General features: G+C 39.4%; 1 protein-coding gene across 1 annotated transcript in view; it reads right to left on the reverse strand.

The window, feature by feature from the left end:
• DNAH12 (dynein axonemal heavy chain 12) overlaps positions 1 to 23041 on the reverse strand; it is a 243749-nt gene that overhangs the window by 14472 nt on the left and 206236 nt on the right. Inside the window, exons 63-66 of the mRNA XM_064367223.1 lie at positions 18288 to 18438; positions 17832 to 18085; positions 17201 to 17341; positions 2752 to 2889 (exon numbers count right to left, since the gene is read on the reverse strand). Of these exons, the coding sequence (XP_064223293.1) occupies positions 2752 to 2889; positions 17201 to 17341; positions 17832 to 18085; positions 18288 to 18438 (684 nt within the window). The remainder of the gene's footprint in view (positions 1 to 2751; positions 2890 to 17200; positions 17342 to 17831; positions 18086 to 18287; positions 18439 to 23041) is intronic.

Consider the following 23041-nt stretch of genomic DNA (forward strand, 5'->3'; position numbering starts at 1 on the left):
CCAGAGCATAAATCACACACTATGAGATAGTTCCACTGGTAAACAATATGTATCATTTCTAGTTTCCTTATTACTGTTGCAATAATCATAATAAAAACTACCATTTGCATAGTTTTTATGTTGTACTATTCACCTCTCAATAACTCTGCAGAGAGGAAACAGAGTCTGGAAAATGTGAAGTAATATGAAGGCCTGAATTTATTTCTTCCAGCTCCAGATCCCACACTTTTTCTAATATACAGGAATTTTCGATAGTATGTGTATTGGGATGGTATAAGTTGTGGGTTGAGAGCTTTTCTTGCCCCTGAAGTTTACCTAACAGTGTAGGAATTATAGCAGATATTATGTACAGTTGAGAAAAAATATTTCTAAATTCTTTAGAACCAAGTGGAAAGAAGGCTTAATCCATCAAGACTCCCATGTTTTGAGGAGGAAGAGAAGCATCAAGAGATAAGAAGTGGGGACTGAGAAAGAGGGAAGGTCATTATTTTGGGAAATGAATTATTTGCAAGAAGAGGAAAACTTCTCCTTGTCTCCTCTTTAGGGGAAGGGAGGGATGTGTTCAACTAGGTCCCTTCCCTCCCCAAAACTAAAGGTAGAGACTTCATGAGAATTTAATGTTAAATTTGTGGCATCTGCAAGAAGTAGAGACCAACAACTCATTCTCTGGCCGTCTATCCACTTAGCCGTCAGTTTTCTGATTTGCCTTCTGGAGAGAAGCAGCCTGTGGGTATAAGCAGGTGAAGATGGCTTAAGGATTAATCCTCAATCATCTTTTCAAACTCTGAAGAAATGAAAGATGGATCCAGCCAATGCTGGCAGTTTTCATTGTTGGGGCTAGAAAGGTTGATGACATCAGAGGCTGGAGGCTGGACCCTGGGGCTTGGCCAGAAGATGAATTCTCAGTTGACTGATTATATGCAGTAAGATGGTTTTGGCAAAATGTTCTCCAAGCTCACGCTATACCAACTAAATTGGTCTCAAAAACCAATGTTTAAAGTCAGTATCATTTCATCATGCAGTTACAATTCCATGAGCACCAATCTCAACAACTGTTACAAGGATTTTCAAATGGACATATTTATTCCAGTTAAGGGTTCTGTCCTGATATTTTTAAAAGGGTTGATAAAATAGCAATCACTTCTATACAAACTATGTGTTAACCATTTTTAAAGTTTGGTATAAATATGATTAAATGCTTATAGCCTTACAAAAACCTACCTGACTGAAATATACTAGCACCTAATCAGACTTTGTCAATGTTTCTCTTTTCCCTTCATTAGGCCCTATTCCAAAAGGGCCCCTCAGAACAGCAAAAGAGCAGAAAAATATTAATATTCTGTAATTGGTGAAAGGCCAGCTATTCACTTTCCCAAGCTCCCTTACAGCTAAAGCCTATACCTGTGACCTGGGCTTGGCTACTCAGATGCATCCACTTTAAATTAAGTAGGGGATTAGGGTACAAAGGAGCAAGAACAGGCCAGCTATGATGGCTCATGCCTGTAATCCAGCACTTTGGGAGGCCGAGGTGGGAGGATCGCTTGAGACCAGGAGTTTGAGACCAGCCTGGGCAATGTAGCAAGACTCTGTCTCTACAAAATAAAACAAACAAACAAACAAAAAACTTACAAGGGGCCAGGCACAGTGGCTCATGCCTGTAATCTCAGCACTTTGGGAGGCTGAGATGGGTGGATTGCCTGAGCTTAGGAGTTTGAGATAAGCCTGGACAACATGGCAAAACCCTATTTCTACTAAAAAACACAAAAAAATTTAGCACACACTTGTAACCCCAGCTACTTGGGAGGCTGAGGCACAAGAATCACTTGAACTGAGAGGTGCAGGTTGCAGTAAGCTGAGATCATGCGACTGCACTCCAGCCTGGGTGACAGAGTGAGACTGTCTCCAAAACAAACTTATCTGGGCATGGTGGCATGTGCCTGTTGTCCCAGCTACTCCAGAGGCTGAGGGAAGAGCATCGCTTGAGCCCAGGAGTTCAAGGCTGTAGTGAGCTATGACTGCAACACTTCACTCTAGCCTGGGCAACAGAGTGAGACCCCATCTCAAAAAAGAAAAATCAGTAACAGCAAGGAATCTCTTTGAAGTGGACATGGCAGCAGAGGCCTGCAGTAGACTAGAGTCTGTGTGGCATCCATGCAAGCTCTGGGGTCTAATATTCATCAAGGGCAGAGATGCCGCCTTACCAGACACAGAATGATTTTGGATTTGACTCTGGATGCCTCTTCTCTGAGCCTGGTTCTCCGTCTGTCTTGGTGATACCCTGAGCTATCCAGTACCCTTTCAATGAATTATTTTTCTGCTTAGACAAGTTGTTTCTGTTGATTAATAGAGCTAAATTGTAGAATTGACCAAGTGGAGGAAAGGAGAGGATAGTGAGGACATATATAAAGCCAACACTGACAATGGCACTGCAAAAAGACAAAGAACCAGGGTCCTTGATGACAACATTATGATGTTGCTGAATCAACCAACCCTAGAGCTTGTCCTTCCTCTGCACCTCTTTATTACGTGGGATAATGAGTTTCATTGTGGTTTAAGCCAGTTTGAATCAGATTTCCCATTACTTGCAGCAGAAAGAATCCAGATGGAGACAGTGTTTCATAAGCCATAGTTAGTGCTATCTACCCACCTGTTAGTGTTGGGAGAAGTGAATCAGTTATTCCAAGCAAAAGACTTGCCTAGGGCCTGATAAATAGTGATCCTTCATGAATGTTAATTTCTCGTTAATTTTACCTGCAGTTGTCGGACACTGATGCGCAAATCTGATTCATTAAATCCATACGGAATATTCCAACCAAGAGGACCAAATTTCTTTCTTTCTTGCACAAGGGCGTGAAAAAAACAAACTCCAAACAGCAACTTCTCCCAGGCCTTTAAAAGTATACAACATTAACAAAAAATTCTGGTTAGAGTTCCATCAGTAAAATCAGAGGAAAAGATAAATGATCTTTCTCATTACCAGATTCTGTGATCAGGTATTGCTACAAACTTCTGTTTTTAAAAAATCCTATCTAAAATAATACTTACTATAAATAGTATTCATCTTATGATTTAATTCAAATATCCAAAGCTGGACAAACCACAGTAATGTTAAGCCTTGTTAAAATGCAAAAATGTTATCATTTTACCAAGGTATTAATTAATAATACTTTGGTATTACTCATATTTACAACTTCAATACTTAAATGTTATTCTATAAACTTGTTTGCATACGCTTGAGGCTGTAAGTGCAGGGGAATGATTAACCATTATGACATGAATAAATCCCAGTATGTCATTCCTGACTTTGTGACTTTCCATTTGAAGATCATTTTTGAAACCATTGTTTATTTGATCTGCTTTGTGGCATCCTCATGTATGTGATATGTGTGCCACTGGGCTTCTCACAAAATCTGTGTCAGCGCTCCAGAGGATGATTGCCCAACTATTCAAGGTCCCCTCAAGTAAATTTCAAGTATGATACACAGCATGTATTTTAATTTGGAACATCTCAAACATAGCTCCAAATCCAGTGAAAATCCATTGAGCTATTTTCATATAATGCAGTAGACATTATTCTTTAATATTAGAATGCAAATATACTATGCTTTACTGAATAAATATGTTTTTGAAATGTTTTAAGTAAATCAAAGCGTATTTTAAATATGCTGGATGAATGCTGTGGTAAAACATTTCATAGGGGAAGAACATTTATCAATAAGAACAATTACCTGATTTACATATATTCTCTACATATCTTTAAATAGTGGGTTTTCTTAAGGCAGGAACCATCCTTAAGGTTTTGGAAAACAGTATGATCGGATTTGTTTCTGTCTTTGGACTTTATTTAGACTGGGTTCCTCCAAAAATGGACCTTGAGAGAAAGACGAGGGTGATGGTGGGTGTGAGAGGTAACCCCAGGAAAAGAGGAAAGGGAAAAGGAGACCAAGAAAGAGGAAAAGTTAGTATCAGGAATACTGAAGTTGCTGCTGTGATGGGGACTCAGTTCTGCTGGGACAGGTGGTCCCTGAATAGCTGAAGGTTGTCCCTGGAGTTGATAATTTCTCCACATTTTTGGTCTATGCTTGTGCGCCTACAGGCCAAGAAGGCTCCTGTGGCATCAGAGGACTCTTGAGGACAGAAAACAGAATACTTGAGGCCAGCATACTTGAGATAAAGTGCTGTAGCCTATAAAGAGTCTGAACTCACAAAGAACTATCTTTTACAGTTGTGGCTGAAATTAGATATGGACTGAAGAGCTGTGGTAAAGGACATTAGAGTAGTTTGCCACAGTCCCATTACCTAGTTATTTTAAAAAGCTAGATATTCTTAAAAAAGCTTTTAAACATTAAAAAATATTTTCTTCAAAAATAACCCTTTTTTTTTTCTTGTTTGTTTTTGACTAAGCCAAGGGGGCAGTAGGATGCTGCCTTCTCTGCCTAATGATGATACCACTGACCCACTGTCAGGGAGGGTATGCATTTTAGTTCGTTTTCTATGACATGATGTGGTTTTGTGTTGATTCACTCAAACTCCTTAGCAAGGCATGTAAAGACTTCCAGTTTTCACCCAATGTTCCTTCCCATTCTTATTTCCTACCAGTTTAGCCAAAATGAGCTCATTGCTCTTTCAACAACCTTGTCCTAATAGTTGTACATATTAAACATACTTCTTGTGCCTACTTCAAATATCACTTCCTCTGTGAAGCATTTTTCAACTCAGCCAAGCAAATGACTTTCCATTTGTGTGATTAACACACGAATGGAATGAGTCAGCAGTCCTGGGTACCAGATCCTACCTCCAACACTGGGCTGAGCTGTTATGACTGATATCATTTGGCTCTGTGTCCCCACCTAAATCTCATCTCAATTTGTAATCCCCACATATCAAGGGAGGGATCTATAATCCTCCCGTGTTGAGGGAGGAAGCTGACTGGCTCATGGGGGGCAGTTTCCCCCATACTGTTCCTGTGACAGTGAGTTCTCACAAGAGCTGATGGTTTTATAAGTGTTTGGAAGTTCTTCCTTCGCTCTTCTCTCTCCTGCTGACTTGTGAAGAAGATGCTTGCTTCCCCTTACCTTCTGCCATGATTGTAAGTTTCCCGAGGCTTCCCCAGCCATATGGAATTGTGAGTCAATGAAACCTCTTTCCTTTGTAAATTATCCAGTCTTAGGTATTTCTTTATAGCAGTGTAAGAATGAACTAATTCAATGACCTCAATAAGTTATTTCAATCATTTGAGCCTCGGTTTCCTTATTTAACAAATAGGTGTATGAAAATGATACCTATATTACAGGACTATTACAAGGCTTGTATATTTAAACTACCTAAAATCTGCTGGTGACCAGTAAATGTTTGTCCCTTTTCTCCCTTCCTTTCTTTGTCCTCCCTTATATCATAACGCTATCATGGCCGTTGAGCCTGGTGGTTGCTAACCTAGTTGAATGTGCAAGTTTTGTTTACATCATTTATGTTTTAATAATTTTAATTTTACTGTGGTAAAATATTTAACATGAAATCTACCCTCTTAAATTGTTAAGTATATAATACAGTATTGTTAACTATAAGGAGAATATTGTACAGCTAATCTTTAGAATTTATTCATCTTGCATAATTGAGACCCTATTCCCATTAATGAATAACTCCCTATTCCCCACCACTCACCACCCACCACAACCCTGAGTAACCACAATTCCATCTTCTGATTCTATGAGTTTGACTATTTTAGATACCTTATAGAACTGGAATCATACAGCATTTCTTTTTCTGTGACTGGTTTAGTTCACTTAGGATTATATATTCAAGTTTTATCCATATTGTCACATATGGCAGTATTTTCTTTTCTAAGGCTGAATAATATTCTACCAATGGGCAGTTAGGATGTTTCCACATATTGGCTATTGTGAATAGTGCTGCAGTGAACATTGGCCTGCTAGTATCTCTTAGAGATTCTGATTTCAATTTTTTTAGATAAATACTCAGAAGTGAGACTGCTGGGTCATATGTTCTATTTTTAATTTTTTTGAGAGTCTCCATACTGTTTTCCTTAATGGCTGCACCACTTTGCATTAACACCAACAGTGTAAAAGGGCTCCAATTTTGTCCTTGCTAACTCATGTTTTTTGTTTTTTGATAATAGCCATCCCAGAAGGTGTGAAATGATATCTCACTGTGGTTTTGGTTTGCATTTCCCTGCTGACTAGTGACATTAAGCATTTTTTCATATCTCTGTTGGCCATTTGTATGTCTTCTCTGGAGAAATGTCTATTCAAATCTTTAGCCCATTTTTAATCTGGTTCTTTTTTGTTGTTGTTGTTGTATAGAGTTGTAGGTGGTTCCATATATATTTTGTAAATTAACCCCTTATCTAATATATGGTTTGCAAATAATTTCTCCCATTCCTTAGGTTGCCTTTTCACTTTGTTGATCATTTCCTTTGCTGTGCAGAAGCTTTTTAGTTTGATTTGATCCCACTTTGTTTTTGTGGCCTATGCTTTTGGTGTCATATCTATGAAATTATTGTCAAGATTAATGTCATGAGGATTTCCAAGTTTTCTTCCATAAGTTTTACAGTTTCAAATCTTACATTTAAGTCTTTGATCCATTTTGAGTTTATTTTTGTGTATGGGGTAAGATAAGAGTTAAATTTCATTCTTTTGCATGTGGATATGCAGTTTTCTCAATACCATTTGTTGAAGAGACTGTACTATTCCCATTGTATATTCTTGGCACCTTTGTCAAAGATCAGTTGACCTTATATGTGTAGATTGATTTCTGGGCTCTCCATTCTTTTTCACTGGTTTATATGCCTGACTTTATGTTAATACAGGTTGAGCATCCTAGATTAAAAAACTCAAAATCCCAAATGCTCCAAAATCCAAAACTTTTTGAGTACCAAGATGACGCTTAAAGGAAATGCTCATTAGAGCATTTCAGATTTTGTATTTTTGTATTTGGAATGCTTAACTGGTAAGTACAATGCAAATATTAAAAAAAAAAAATCCCAAGCATTCCAGATAAGGAATACTTAACCTGTACCATATTGTTTTAATCAATGTAGCTTTGTAATATATTTTGAAATCAGGAAGTATGAGGACTCTAGTTTTGTTTTTTCTCAACACAGATTTACCCACTTAAGATCTTTAGTGGTTCTATATGAATTTCAGAGTTTTTTTTCTATTTCTGAAAAAAAAGTCATTGGGATTTTGATAGGGATTGCTAAATTAAATCTGTAGATTGCTTTGGTTAGTTTGCACATTTTAATAATATTAAGTCTTCCAATCCATGAACATGGGATTTTTTTCATGTTTGTGCCTTCTTTAATTTATTGCATCAATGTTTTGTAGTTTTCAGTGTATACATCTTTCACCTCCTCTGTTGAATTTATTCCTATTTTATTGTTTTTGATACTATTATATATGGGATTGTTTTCCTAATTTCCATTTCAGATAGTTTGTTTTTGGTGTATAGAAATGGAACTGAGGCTGGGTGCGGTGGCTCAAGCCTGTAATCCTAGCACTTTGGGAGGCCGAGGTGGGTGGATCACGAGGTCAAGAGATCGAGACCATCCTGGTCAACATGATGAAACCCCGTCTCTACTAATACAAAAAAAAAAATTAGCTGGGCATGGTGGCGTGTGCCTGTAATCCCAGCTACTCAGGAGGCTGAGGCAGGAGAATTGCCTGAACCCAGGAGGCGGAGGTTGCAGTGAGCCAAGATCGTGCCATTGCACTCTAGCCTGGGTAACAAGAGTGAAACTCCGTCTCAAAAAAAAAAAAGAAATGGAACTGATTTTTATATGTTGATTTTATATCCTGCAACTTTACTGAATTCATTGATTAGCTCTAACAGGTTTTTCTTGTATGGAGTTTTGTGGTTTTCTATATACAAGATCACATCATCTGTACATAAGGACAATTTTCCTCCTTCTGCTCTGATTTGGATGCCTCCTGTTTCTTTTTCTTGCCTTATTGTTCTGACTAGGACTTCCAGTCTGTGTTGAACAGAAGTAGAAAGAGTGGGTATCCATGCCTTGTTTCTGATCTCACAGGAAAAACTTTCAGTTTTTCCATGGTTGAGTATAAGTTGTAGTATTTTCATAATGGTTTTTATTATGCTGAGGTAATTTTCTTCTATTCCTCATTTGTTGAGAGTTTTGTTTGTTTGTTTCTGAGACAGAGTCTTGTTCTGTTGCCCAGGCTGAAGTGCAGCAGCACCATCTCAGCTCACTGCAACCTCTGCCTCATGGGCTCAAGCAATTCTCCTGCCTCAGCCTCCCAAGTAACTGGGATTACAACCACATGTCACCACGCCTGGCATTTAAAAAAAAAAATTATTATTTTTAGTAGAGATGGGGTTTCACTATGTTGGCTAGGCTGGTCTCAAACTCCTGACCTCAAGTGATCCTCCTACCTCAGCCTCCCAAAGTGCTGGGATTACAGGCATGAGCCACTGTGCCTGGCTGAGAGTTTTTATTATAAACAAGTATTGAATTTTGTTGGATGCTTTTTCTGCATCTAGTGAGATAATCATATAATTTTTATCCTTCATTCTGTTAATATGTATCACATTAATTGATTTTTATAAGTTGAATCATTTTTGCATCCTAGGGGATAAATCCCACTTGGCCATGGTGTATGTATGATATGCTATATTTATGCTTGTTCTTGACCCTTACTTCAAATTTAGTGAATCAGAATTCCAGAAGTAGGGTACTGACATCTGTAGCTTTAACAAGTCCCCATGTTTGTGGGGATTGTGGTTGAGCTTGCCTTCCATAGGTTTCCTTTGACTAGAATGTCAGCTCCATAGAGATGGGCCTTTTTACGTTTTTATATATTTATATGTTCATTGCCATATTACCAGTTCCTACAAGAATGCCTTGCACCTAGTAGGTACTCAGTAAATATTTACTGAATAAAAAAGCGGAGATAAAGAAATGTATCCCTGCCCTTAAGGAGAATAAAGTGAGTATAGTAGACAGATCTATAAACTGACACTGGATATTTTATTATTGCTAGGTAACTCCAACACCCAAGATATCAAAAACCTATGACTAAAAATATCTTTTTTACTTTTAAGGGCCAATTGATGATAGTTCCAATTATTTCTGGCCTAACTGTCAGAAATTAGCCTTATCAAAAGGCATTCCAGCTATTTCTGGAAACCTCAGTGGAATTTCATATGTCTACAAACAAGTCTCCTGCAGATACTGGAAGGCAATGGTTTTTGATGTGTGATTACAGGACTAGCCATCATCTGGGAATTTGTTAGAACTATAAATTCTTTTTTTTTTTTTTTTGAGACAGAGCCTCACACTGTCACCCAGACTGGAGCACAGTGGTGCAATCTTGGCTCACTGCAACCTCTGCCTCTCAGGTTCAAGTGATTCTCTTGCCTCAGCCTCCCTAGTAGCTGGGATTACAGGTGTCCGCCACCACGCCCAGCTAATTTTTGTTTTGTATTTTTAGTAGAGACGGGTTTCACCAGGTTTCCCAGGCTGATCTCAAACCCCTGACCTCAGGTGATCCAATCGCTTTGGCCTCCCAAAGTGCTGGGATTACAGGCGTGAGCCATCGCGCCCAGCCTAGAACTATAAATTCTCAAGCCCCACCCCAGACCCATTGAATTAGAAACTCTGGAGATGGGACCTAGCAAGATGAGTTTGAACAAGCAGAGAATCAGATGCATATTGAGAACCCATGTCATAGGGCATTTACACTCGTTTACTTCTCTTACTCCAGCTTTCATTTGTTTGAACTGCCGGAGAAGCTGCTTGGTGAAGCTTTACCTATTACCACTGTTCATCATAAAAATGATGATACATGGCAAGATACTCACTTCATGTATCCCACAAATCCAATACTTAGGGTGCCAGTGTTGCTTGCTCAATGTTGTAATACACAAGGAGTGAGAATGCTTCTCTAACTTAGCACCATTTTTATTTGAATAATCTGAGTTCCAAATTACCTCTGCTCGAGCTTAGAATCTTTCAAAGTTTCCCTTCTCTCTTTCTTGCCCTCTCTCTTCTAATTGCAGGAGCTCAAACTCTGGATGGGGATCAGACACCATACTATCTTCTCCATTCCACTAAACTCTCTTTCTAAATAAAACCACAAAATATTTTCTCTTGTTCTAAGATTTACAAACAAAATTACTGCGCAGAACTAGGGCACACAGAAAGTATCATTAAGCAGAGGGAAACTACCTGACTTTCAAAGAGTTTAGTTATTTTACCTTCAATATCATTCTTTTTCTAGCTCAAATAGGCAAATATGATAAATAGTGAATACTGGGGTGATGGCAGGGGGTGATTTTCCCTCAGTAATGTTTCATGTGCCCAATTAATGTAACATGCTGGACTTTTCTCCATTCTTGTACTCACTTGCAGCAGGAGAGGGAAGTGACTTACCTGACTAGTAAATTTGGGGAAAATTAACTATTTATGCTCAGCCCAGCTTCTCCTTCTTCTTTCTTAGAAGTGAGCTTCTTATAGGGACCAGGGTTTTCCTTTACTCCTCTGGGTGGAAAAATTTGCTTAATTTTGGGGTTCAGTAATATGAAACCCAGTTGTTCACAGATGTATGCTACATCTTTTAATCTAGCCTATATTAATAATTAAGATTATAATTTAGTTACCATATATTCACACTTTTTCCTGTTTCTCAATTGGTAAGAATTCAGGCAGGGAAATGAGTGCTCTGTATTGGGACCCGTAAAGTACCCAATGCCATATACAAAACTGTTGTAGGTGGATTCAGGAAAAAGCACTATTAATATGCTTAACATTATTACTAGAAGTTAAGTTCCATAAAGGCAGATTTCTTTGTGGGTCTATTTTGTTCTCATTGTTTTATATCTACCACCTAGGAGAGGGCCTGGCACACCTACTCTTTGAAAAAGAATCAACAATGTGAAAATAGATTTCTACTCTCAGGTCCTAATTGAAAACATTATTGGGCTTTGGCTAGCAAACTAAGATACATTCATTCATTCAACAAATATTTATTTTGATGTCTACTGTGTGGGAAGTAGAACACAAACTATTTTGAATAAAATGGTGAACAAGATAAGTATAGTTTCTATCTTGTTAGGAAATGCTTAAACTTTTAAAAACATTAAATAAAAATTTTACAAAAGTATTATTAAATAAAACTTTACATTTCTATATTTGATCAGTATAAAGCACATTTTAAAAGTTCTAAAAAGATTCAAGGGAAGATGGCCGAAAGGAAGCTTCTCCGGAGTGCAGCTACCACCGAGCGAGACAGAACCAGAGTGATATCCATGTCTCCGAGTGAGATACCGGTTTTGTTTTAAAGGGACTGGTTGAACAGCGGGATTAACCCCCAAAAAAGGCAGCAAAAGCAGCCCAAAGGCATCCAGCCGAGGCAAGGTGGGGCACTGCCCCACCTGGAAAGTGTAGCAGGCACTAAGGATGGTAGGGGGCATTGCCTCCTTGGTTCTCTGAATCAGATAGAGCAATTCACTCTGAGACTTCGGCAGCACACAGACCAGGGAAATGCTGCCTTGCTGAGAACCACCCGGAGTCACAGACCCAGGCAACAGCCCAGGCCAGCAGCCCTGGCCAGCCTGGTGCCTTGTTAGTGCAGACCAGGGTGGATATTTGGACTTATACCGAGAAAGCTTGCAAAAAGGAACTGCCAGTCTCACAGAAGGGAGAGTTGAAAGCAGGGAGGGGGATATGACCAGACAGGCCCCTCCAACAAGATCCAGCAACCAGAGTCCCTCTCCCAGGAGAGTTTCGCAATTAACACATCCTTCAGCCAGGAACAGTGGGCTCAGCAAAGCGAAAAAGCCCGCCATTGGGAAGGCAGGGCTAACCACAGCAGGACAGGAACTAGGCAAAGAATAAAAAGCAGCCTGGGCTGAGACCGAGGCAGCCCAGCAGGGCCTCCACAGGCAGACAATGGACAGACTGTCTCAAGTGGCACACTGACACCTGCATTTAAAAAAGAGAAAAGCCTCATACAGGAGAAATAACCCCAACTTTAACAGAAAGGATGTCCACTCAGAGAAGATGGGAAGAAACCAGTGCAAAAAGGATGAAAACATCAAAGTCCAGAACGCCTCTCCTCCCCAGAGAGATCACAACGACACAACAGCATAGCAACAAAACAGGTCAGAAAACGATTTTGACAAGCTGACAGAAGCAGGCTTCAGAAGATGGGTAACAACAAACTTCTCTGAGCTAAAAGAACATGTTTTAACCCAATGCAAAGAAACTAAGAACTTTGAAGAAAGATTAGATGAAATACTAACTAGAATAACCAGCCCAGAGAAGAACATAAATGACTTGATGGAGCTGGAAAACAGCACAAGAACTTCGTGAAGCATATACAAATTTCAATAGCCAAATCAATCAAGCAGAAGAAAGGATATCAGAGATAGAAGATCAACTCAAAAATAAAAAGAGAAGGCAAGATTAGAGAAAAAAGAGTGAAAAAGAAATGAACAAAGCCTCCAAGAAATATGGGATTATGTGAAAAGACCTAATCTACGCTTGATTGGTGTACCTGAAGAGGACAGGGAAAATGAATCCAAGCTGGAAAACACTCTTCAAAATATTATCCAGGAGAACTTCCCCAACCTAGCAAAACAGGCCAACATTCAAATACAGGAAATACAAGGAACACCACAGAGATACTCCTCAAGAAGAGCAACCCCACGGCACATAATCATCAGATTCACCAGGGTTGAAATGAAGGAAAAAATGCTAAGGGCAGCCAGAGAGAAAGTTCACATCACCCTCAAAGGAAAGCCCATCAGACTCACAGAGGATCTCTTGGCAGAAGCCCTACAAGCCAGAAGAGAGTGGGGACCAATATTGAACATCCTTAAAGAAAAGAACTTTCAACCCAGAATCTCATATCCAGCCAAACTAAGCTTCATAAGTGAAGGAGAAATAAAATCCTTTACAGACAAGCAATTCCTGAGAGATTTCGTCACCACCAAACCTGCCCTACAAGAGCTCCTGAAGGAAGCACTAAACACAGAAAGGAAAAGCCAGTACCAGCCACTACAAAAATGAACCAAATGGTAAAGACCAACAACGCAATGAGGAAACTGCATTGACCAATGGGCAAAACAAACAACCAGCAACAAAATGGCAGGATCAAATTCACACATAATATTAACGTTAAATGTAAATGGCCTAAATGCCACAATTAAAAGACACAGACTGGCAAACTGGATTAAAAAGTTAAAACCCATCGGTGTGCTGTATTCAGGAGACCCATCTCACATGCAAAGACACACACAGACTCAAAATAAAGGGACGGAAGAAGATCTACCAAGCAAATGGAGAGCAAAAAAAAAAGCAGGGGTTGCAATTTTAGTCTCGGATAAAATCGACCTTAAACCAACAAAGATCAGAAGAGACAAAGAAGGACACTACATAACGGTGAAAGGATCAATACAACAAGAAGAGCTAACTATCCTAAATATATATGCACCCCATACAGGAGTGCCCACATACATAAAGCAAGTTCTAAATGACCTACAAAGAGACTTAGACTCCCACACAATAATAGTGGGAGACTTTAACACTCTACTATCAACATTAGACAGATCAACAAGATAGAAAATCAACAAGGATATACAGGACTTGAATGCAAAACTGGAACAAGTGGACCTAATAGACATCTACAGAACTCTTCACCCCACAGCCACAGAATATACATTCTTCTCAGCACCACATCGCACTTACTCTAAAATTGACCACATAATTGGAAGTAAATCACTCCTCAGCAAATGCAAAAAAATGGAAATCATAACAAACAGTCTCTCAGACTACACTGCAATCAAATTAGATCTCAGGATTAAGAAACTAACTCAAGACTGCACAACTTCATGGAAACTGAATAACTGGCTCCTGAATGTTGACTGGATAAACAATGAAATGAAGGCAGAAATAAAGATGTTCTTCGAAACCAACAAGAACAAAGACACAACGGACCAGAATCTCTGGGACACATTTAAAGCACTGTCTAGAGGGAAATGTATAGCAAAAAATGCCCACATGAGAAACGAGGAAGAATCTAAAATTGACACTCTATCATCAAAATGGAAAGAGCTAGAGGAGCAAGATCAAAAAAACTCAAAACCTAGCAGAAGACAAGAAATAACTAAGATCAAAGCAGAACTGAAGGAGATAGAGACACAATAAATCCTTCAAAAAATTAATAAATACAGGAGCTGGTTTTTTGAAAAGATCAACAAAATAGACAGACCACTAGCCAGATTAATAAAAAAGAAAAGAGAGAAGAATCAAATAGATGCAATAAAAAATGAAAAAGGGGATATCACCATCGATCCCACAGAAATACAAAGTACCATCAGCGATTACTACAAACTACTCTATGCACATAAACCAGTAAACCTGGAAGAAATAGATAAATTCATGGACACTTGCACCCTACCAAAACTAAGCCAGGAAGAAGTTGAAACCCTGAATAGACCAACAAGAAGGGCTGAAGTTGAGGCAGCAATTAACAGCCTACCAACCAAAAAAAGTCCAGGTCCAGATGGGTTCACAGCCAAATTCTACCAGATGTACAAAAAGGAGCTGGTATCAGTCAATCTGAAACTATTCCAAACTATACAAAAAGAGGGAATCCTCCCCAACTCATTTCATGAGACCAACATTATCCTTATACGAAAACCTGGCAAAGACTCAACAAAAAAAAAGAAAACTTCAGGCCAATCTCCATGGTGAACATCAATGCAAAAATCTTCAATAAAATACAGGCAAACCGATTGCAACAGCACATCAAAAAGCTTATCCATCACAATCAAGTAGGCTTCATCCCAGGGATGCAAGGCTGGTTCAACATATGCAAGTCCATAAATGTAATCCACCACATAAATCGAACCAAAGACAAAAACCACGTGATTATCTCAATAGATGCAGAGAAGGCCTTCAACAAAATTCAGCAGCGCTTTATGCTAAAACCTCTCAATAAATTAATCAATGGAACCTATCACAAAATAAAAGCTATTTACGACAAACCCACTGCCAATATCATCCTGAATGGGCAACAACTGGAAGCATTCCCTTTGAAATCTGGCACTAGACAAGGATGCCCTCTCTCTCTACTCTTATTCAATGTAGTATCGGAAGTTTTAGCCAGAGCAATCAGGCAAGAAGGTATTCAGTTAGGAAGGGAGGAAATCAAATTGTCTCTATTTGCAGACGACATGATTATATATTTAGAAGACCCCATCATCTCAGCCCAAACTCTCCTTAAGCTGATAAGCATCTTCAGTGAAGTCTCAGGATACAAAAATCAATGTGCAGAAATCACAAGCATTCCTATACACCAGTAACAGACAGAGAGCCAAATGAAGAGCGAGCTCCCATTCACCATTGCTACAAGAAGAATAAAATACCTAGGAATACAACTAACAAAAGAGGTAAAAGATCTCTTTAAGGAGAACTACAAACCACTGCTCAAGGGAATAAGAGAAGACACAAACAGATGGAAAAACATTCCATGCTCATGGTTAGGAAGAATCAATATTGTGAAAATGGCCATATTACCCAAAGTAATTTATAGATTTAATGCTATCCCCATAAAACTACCAATGACCTTTTTCACAGAACTGGAAAAAACCACTTTAAAGTTCATGTGGAACCAAAAAGGAGCCCACATAGCCAAGACAATCCTAAGCAAAAAGAACAAAGCTGGTAGAATCATGATGCCGGACTTCAAGCTATACTACAAGGCAACAGTAATCAAAACAGCATGGTACTGATATCAAAACAGAGACATAGACCAATGGAACAGAACAGAGGCCTCTGGAGTAACACCACACATCTACAACCATCTGATCTTTGACAAACCTGACAAAAACAAGCAATGGGGAAAGGATCCCGTTTAGTAAATAGTCTTGGGAAAATTGGCTAGCAATGTGCAGAAAGCAGAAACTGGACACCTTCCTGACACCTTACACTAAAATTAACTCCAGATAGATTAAGGACTTAAACATAAAACCTAACACCATAAAAACTCTAGAAGAAAACCTAGGCAAAACCATTCAGGACATAGGCATAGGCAAGGACTTCATGACTAAAACACCAAAAGCAATGGCAACAAAAGCTAAAATAGACAAATGGGATCTAATTAAACTTCAGAGCTTCTGTATAGCAAAAGAAGCAATTATTAGAGCAAACCAGCAACCAACAGAATGGGAAAAAATTTTTGCAATCTATCCATCTGACAAAGGGCTAATATCCAGAATCCACAAAGAACTGAAACAGATTTACAAGAAACAAACAAACCCATCCAAAAGTGGGAGAAGGATATGAACAGACACTTTTCAAAAGAAAACATATATGAAGCCAACAAACATGAAAAAATGCTCATCATCACTGGTCATCAGAGAAATGCAAATCAAAACCACATTGAGATACCATCTCACAGCAGTTAGAATGGTGATCATTAAAAAATCTGGAGACAACAGATGTTGGAGAGGATGTGGAGAAGTGGCATCACTTTTACACTGTTGGGGGGAGTGTAAATTAGTTCAACCATTGTGGAAGACAGTGTGGCAATTCCTCAAGGATCTAGAAATAGAAATTCCACTTGAACCAGCAATCCCATTACTTGGTATATACCCAAAGGATTATAAATCGTTCTATTATAAAGACACATGCACACACATGTTCATGTGACACTGTTTACAATAGCAAAGACCTGGAACCAACCCAAATGCCCATCAACGATAGACTGGACAAAGAAAATGTGGCACATATACACCATGGAATACCATGCAGCCATAAAAAAATGAGTTTGTGCCCTTTATAGGGACATGGATGAACCTGGAAACCATCATTCTCAGCAAACTGACACAAGAACAGAAAATCAAACACAGCATGTTCTCACTCATAGGCGGGTGTTGAACAATGAGAACACTTGGACACAAAGAGGGGAGCATCTCACACTGGGGTCCGTTGGTGGGGGCTATGGGAGGGTTAGTGGAAGGGAGTGGCAGGGAGGATAACGTGGGAAGAAATGTCAGGTATAGGTGATGGGGGGATGGTGGCAACAAACCACCTTGCCATTAACGTACCTATACAACAATCTTGCATGATCTGCACATGTATCCCAGAATCTAAAGCACAATAAATAAATTTTTAAAAATGCTACCAAAAAAAAAAGTTCTAAAAGATGAATATTACCAGTTCCTTTCCACGGCATCCCTTGAAAAAGTCAGGATCAGAAACTGGATCACTGAGATATGATTGAAGGAGATTCAGCCGAAGACCCGTGGGAGGTTCATTAGTCATTTTTACTCCATTCTGTAGAATTGTTACTGGGAACTAAGACAAAATAAATGGAAAGTATTATAAAAGACAGCAAGTGGAGGCTCTAAAAGTGCATACACCAGTGGATTAAAAAATAGGCATATTTTAAAAACCTCTTAAGGTTATGCATCTAAAGCTTGATTAAGATATACAGATAGCTGGCTGGGTGTGGTGGCTCATGCCTGAAATCCCAGCACTTTGGGAGGCTGAGGCAGGTGGATCACCTGAGGTCAGGTGTTCGAGACCAGCCTGGCTGACATGGTGAAACCCCATCTCTACTAAAAATACAAAAATCAGCCAAGCATGGTGGCATATACCTGTAACCCCAGCTACTAGGGAGGCTGAGGCAGGAGAATCACTTGAACCCAGGAGGCGAAGGTTGCAGTGAGCCGAGATTGTGCCACTGCACTCCAGCCTAGGAGACAGAGTGAGACTCCATCTCAAAACAAACAAGATATACAGATAGTTAAGTAAATGTATGGAATTCTATAGGAAATACACATACTTTCGGAGATGGATAGCTCGTCAGCCAAAGTCTAAAGGATGAGTTACAGGTTTCAGAGGTAAAATCTTCACATATTTTTTCCAACATGGGCATCCAGGAGACTGCAAGGTGACAATTCTGTAGGCACACCCAAGTTCCTTCTTCTATTGCTGCTTTAATCATTTTTGTCGCAATTGGTCCTTGTCCCTGTCCCAGTGAAATAGCTTGAAACTTATTTCCTGACATAGATTTATCATTTGCAAATTTCAGCAGGCCTATGAGAGGCACAAAAAATTGTCACACTGCTTACTCTAGAATTATAAAAATGTGCCTTATGCATAGATATCATGAAAAATTCTAGTAACGTTTCTCTGTAAATATCAGATTTACTACCTGATTTATAATCATGTAAGAAATGAGTATTAAGCAAGATGTTTTATTTGTAATTTCTTAAAAGTTTACAGTATATGCACTTACTGGCCATAGGATCTGCTCCTGGTGATAGAATAAAAATTAAGGGACTGGTGCAATTTGAATCCAAGTAACTCTTTGTCAAATCAAATGGTGGAGGCTCTACAAACTTTTTCCCTAGTTTGTCAGTTATATAGTTTGTTATAGCTGGGGTTATCTGTTGAAGAGAAAAGATATGATCTTTAGAGCAACTTTTATTTCACATAACAGCTTTGTTATTAAAAAACAACAAAGAATACAATTTGAGTCTAACGGTCAAGAAAAGCATGTAGCATTATAGACAGAGCACTAATTTCTCTAATAAATAAAAAGTATACACATTTATAGGACAAGACTAATTATCCAGAAGAAAAATGGGCAAAGGAGATGAACCGCTTAGAGAAAATGAAGTACAAATTGATCCTAAACATGTGAGGGATGCTCAGTGTCGTTCATTATAGCAGAGATTGCAAACTGTCCCACTTCTTTGTCTCTGTTTGGTATCAGAACCTCAAGTTTTCCTGGCATTTCTTGCAGGTAATGTGGCCATGTGACTAAGTTTTGGCCAGAGAGATACAAGTAGAAATTATGTATGGAACTTCCAGATTATATTTTAAGGAAGCTATTTGCCTTCAACACTTTCTTTTTCAACAGACACAGTGTTCACAAGCCAGCTTCCATTTTGCTGATGGGGACCACACTGTAAGCATGAAAGAACCTGAGTTTCTGGGTGATCTTAGGAGCTGAGCCTTCCTGTCATCTCTCAATCATTTGCCTCTGAGCTGTTAGGAGAGAGAGAAATTAAAGTCTATTTGATTTAAGCCACTACACTTTGCATTCCTTTGTTACAGCAGCTTCATTTATACTCTAATACTCAACAAGAAAAGTACAAATTATAACTATACTTAGATACCATTTTTAACCTATTGAATTGTTATATAAATGAGCCAAAGATGGCCTGTGAAGCCATGACATCCTGATATTTGGTCAAATAGTAGTCTACGTGTTGCTGTGAAGGTATTTTTGGGTGAGATTAATATTTAAATCAGTAGATTTGGAATAAAGCAGATTGTCCTCCATAATGAGTTCAGCCTCATACAATCAGTTGGAAGCCTTAAGAAAGAAAAAAGCCTGTTTTCCCCTGAAAAAGGGGACCTTTTGCCACCAAATTGCCTTTGGACTTGAGCTGCACCATCAATTCCTCCTTGAGTTTCCAGCCTGCCATCAGATTCGCCAGCCTCCACAATCACACCAGCCAATTTCTTTCAGAAAATCAATCAATTAATTCCCCTCCCTTATTGTTTTATTTCTCTGGAGAACAGAGGGAAACAAGTAGAAGGCCTGAATAACATACGCTTGAATTCCATTTAGTTGAATTGAATTCAACTTAATTCATAGACATTTGTTGAGCTTCTACTATCTGCCAGACATTGCTCTCAATCCTGACAATATAGAGCAAAATAAGACATGAGTCCTGACCTCAAGAAGCTCACAGCCTAGTAGGAGACCCTAAACAATAAGCGACAAATATTGTGCATTCTAATGGGGTAAATGCTATGGTATATAAGCACAGGCTTTCAAGCATGGCAGACAAAGCAAAAACCCTACACATGGTATTGAAACAATATCTCTATTGCCCATCAGGGAGCCATTCTGTAAAGTGCAAATAGGCAAGTGTTCCCAGATGCAAAGCTATTAAGTCCTCAGTTTACCATGAACAAGGGAGGCTACTGGTGACAAAATCACGAATAGAGCATTGTTTGGGGCTTCCAGGGACTTAAAGGGACTCTGTAGTGAGAGGAGAGTAAACATACAAAGACACATATACACACACAACTATCATGAAGAATGAGGTGAGTTTTAACAATGTACAAAATCTTTGGGAGGCAGGGTAAGGAGTAAAACATTTATGTAGGTCTCTCTTTAAATCTACTCAGAAATAGAGCATAAGATAATGTTTCTTGTGAGACTTTACTAAAACTAACTTTTTTTTAACGAAGAAAGAAAGGAAGGGACTATTGCAATCAACACCTTCATATTTTTCATGGTGTAAGTGAAGTGACTTACTAATATTCTTTCCTCAAACAAACCTTAGTTAGACAGGCTCCTCTGAGCCCTTTCTTCTACGAGGCATTGTCTTCCAAGAGCCCAGTTGTAGCAAGAATCCCACTAGTCAGTTTAGTGAGAGTCCTCCACCCTCTTCATCTGACCACTCTCCATAACTGACCAAATTCCTCATACCCTGCCATCACCCAGGTGATATCTCATCACCCTGGCCTGCTTTCAGCAAGAATTCTGTTAGGTCAGGATAGCAAGAATTCCTCCTACCCTTGATGTCTCGTCTTAGTAATTCCCCCACACCCTTCTCCTTGACTATGAATCCCCAACTGTCTCTGCTGTATCTGGAATTAAGCCTGACCTCTCTTTCCTATCGTGATAGTCTTGAACAAAGTCTTCCTCCTTTAACATTTGTCATGAATAACTTTTTAACATTACTCAAAGTTTAGATGTATGAACATAGTTTTTTGTTTTCTATTACAAAATTATTCTTTTGTAATACTATAATCACCTTCCTTAAATTTGTGAAAATTGATATCAGCCTACTTATCTTTAGAAAGATTTCTGTGCATGTTTGAACTAATAAAATTGTGACATGTACAAAATGTTCTGCTATCTTCTGCTTTTAGCTATGATGTGGTTATAGGGATTGGATTTGTCCTACCACCACAAACATCTTAAAAACATTCAAAATTAATGAAACAACCATTTTTGCACTGGGGCAATAGGTGGTGTAGGACTGTAATCACCGAGAAAAAGAAAAAGTGAACGCTATTCTCTCAGCTTTCTTCTTGGAGATATGCTAGACTGTGGAACAGGGAGCGTAATTAAGGCAAGGCAATGCAGTGATGCTGAGGCAGAAAAACAAGAAAAAGATGACAAAGAGGCCAAGGCTGCTGGAAGTTGCAGAGCTCTAATTAGCACAGAACTATCCAGGAAGAGTTCGGAAATCTGCATCACAATACCTCTGAATCTTTGCTGAACACTATGGTGTGTGTGCAGGAGGCCAAGCAAAGAAGGTCTGAGGGGCTGTAAGCAGGAGATCTGGGGAGCTACCACTGTTCATGAAGGCTGGGACTCATTCAGGTTCCCAACAGCCAAAGAGAGTCCTTAGTGATCACTTGGAGCATTCAGTAAAGGCCCCAGATGGGCGGCACTGTGGTAGAGCTAAACTATGCATTGAATAAAGGCTCTTCTAGACCAGCCCTACCAAATCTTAAAAACAGTATTTGAAAGGAACAATTCAAACTTCAGTAATTTAACTACATAGCCACAGAGGTTGACAAACTTTCTACAGATGGCCAGATAGGAAATACTTTCGGCTTTGTGGGACATATACAGTTTCTGTTGCATGTTTTTTGTTTTTTTGTTTTTTTGAGACAGTCTTGCTCTATTACCCAGGCTGGAGTGCAGTGGTACAATCTCGGCTCACTGCAACATCTGCCTCTCTAGTTCAAGCAATTCTCTGCCTCAGCCTCCCGAGTAGCTGGGATTACAGGCGCCCATGATCATGCTGGCTAATTTTTTGTATTTTTAGTAGAGATGGGGTTTCACCACTTTGGCCAGGCTGGTCTTGAACTCCTGACCTCATGATCCACCTGCCTCAGCCTACCGAAGTTCTGGGATTACAGGCGCCCGCCACCACACCCAGCTGATTTTTTATATTTTTGGTAGAGACGGGGTTTCACCATGTTGACCATGCTGGTCTCAAACTCTGATCTCATGATCTACCTGCCTCAACTTCCCAAAGTGTTGGGATTACAGGTGTGAGCCACTGTGCCAGGCTGCAGGTTCTTTTTGAAGCAACTTTTTTTTTTTTTTTTTGAGATGGAGTCTTGCTCTGTCACCCAGGCTATAGTGCAGTGGTGCGATCTCTGCTCACTGCAACCTCCACCTCCCTGGTTCAAGCGATTCTCCTTCCTCAGCCTCCTGAGTAGCTGGGATTACAGGCATGCACCACCATGCCTGGCTAATTTTTGTATTTTTAGTAGTGATGGGCTTTCACCATCTTGGCCAGGCTGGTCTTGAACTCCTGACCTCAAGTGATCTGTCCTCCTCGGCCTCCCAAAGTGCTGGAATTACAGGCATGAGCCACTATGCCCAGCCAAAACAACTCTTTAAAAATATTAAAAACATGGCCAGGCGTGGTGGCTCATGCCTGTAATCCTAGCACTTTGGGAGGCCGAGGCAGGTGGATCATAAGGTCAGGAGTTCAAGACCAGCCTGGTCAATATGGTGAAATCCTGTCTCTACTAAAAATACAATAATTAGCTGGGCATGGTGGCAGGCTCCTGTAGTCCCAGCTACTCAGGAGGCTGAAGCAGGAGAATCACTTGAACCTGGGAGGCAGAGGTTGCAGTGAGTCAAGATCTCACCACTGCACTCCAGCTTGGGGAACAAGAGCGAGACTCCATCTCAAGAAAAAAAAAAAAAATCACACACACACAAAAACATTCTTAGTTCATGGGCTGGACCAAAAAGGTCATGGGCTAGATTTGGCCCACAGTTATTTGTTGACCCCTGAACTAGCAGGACAGAACTCAACAATCTTTACAGGAAAATGAAATCTAACTCATCAACAATGTGATAGTCACAATGTCTAGTATCCAATCAAACATTATTAGACATGCCAAGAAGCAGGAAGATATCATGTATAACTAAGAGTAAAATCAGTCAATAGAAACAGATCCAGAAATGATGGAATCAGTAGTCAGTAATTTTAA

The sequence above is a fragment of the Aotus nancymaae genome, unplaced genomic scaffold, assembly GCF_030222135.1.
Source record: "Aotus nancymaae isolate 86718 unplaced genomic scaffold, 86718_ANA_hifiasm-v0.15.2.pri h1tg000067l, whole genome shotgun sequence".
Lineage (NCBI taxonomy): Eukaryota > Metazoa > Chordata > Mammalia > Primates > Aotidae > Aotus > Aotus nancymaae.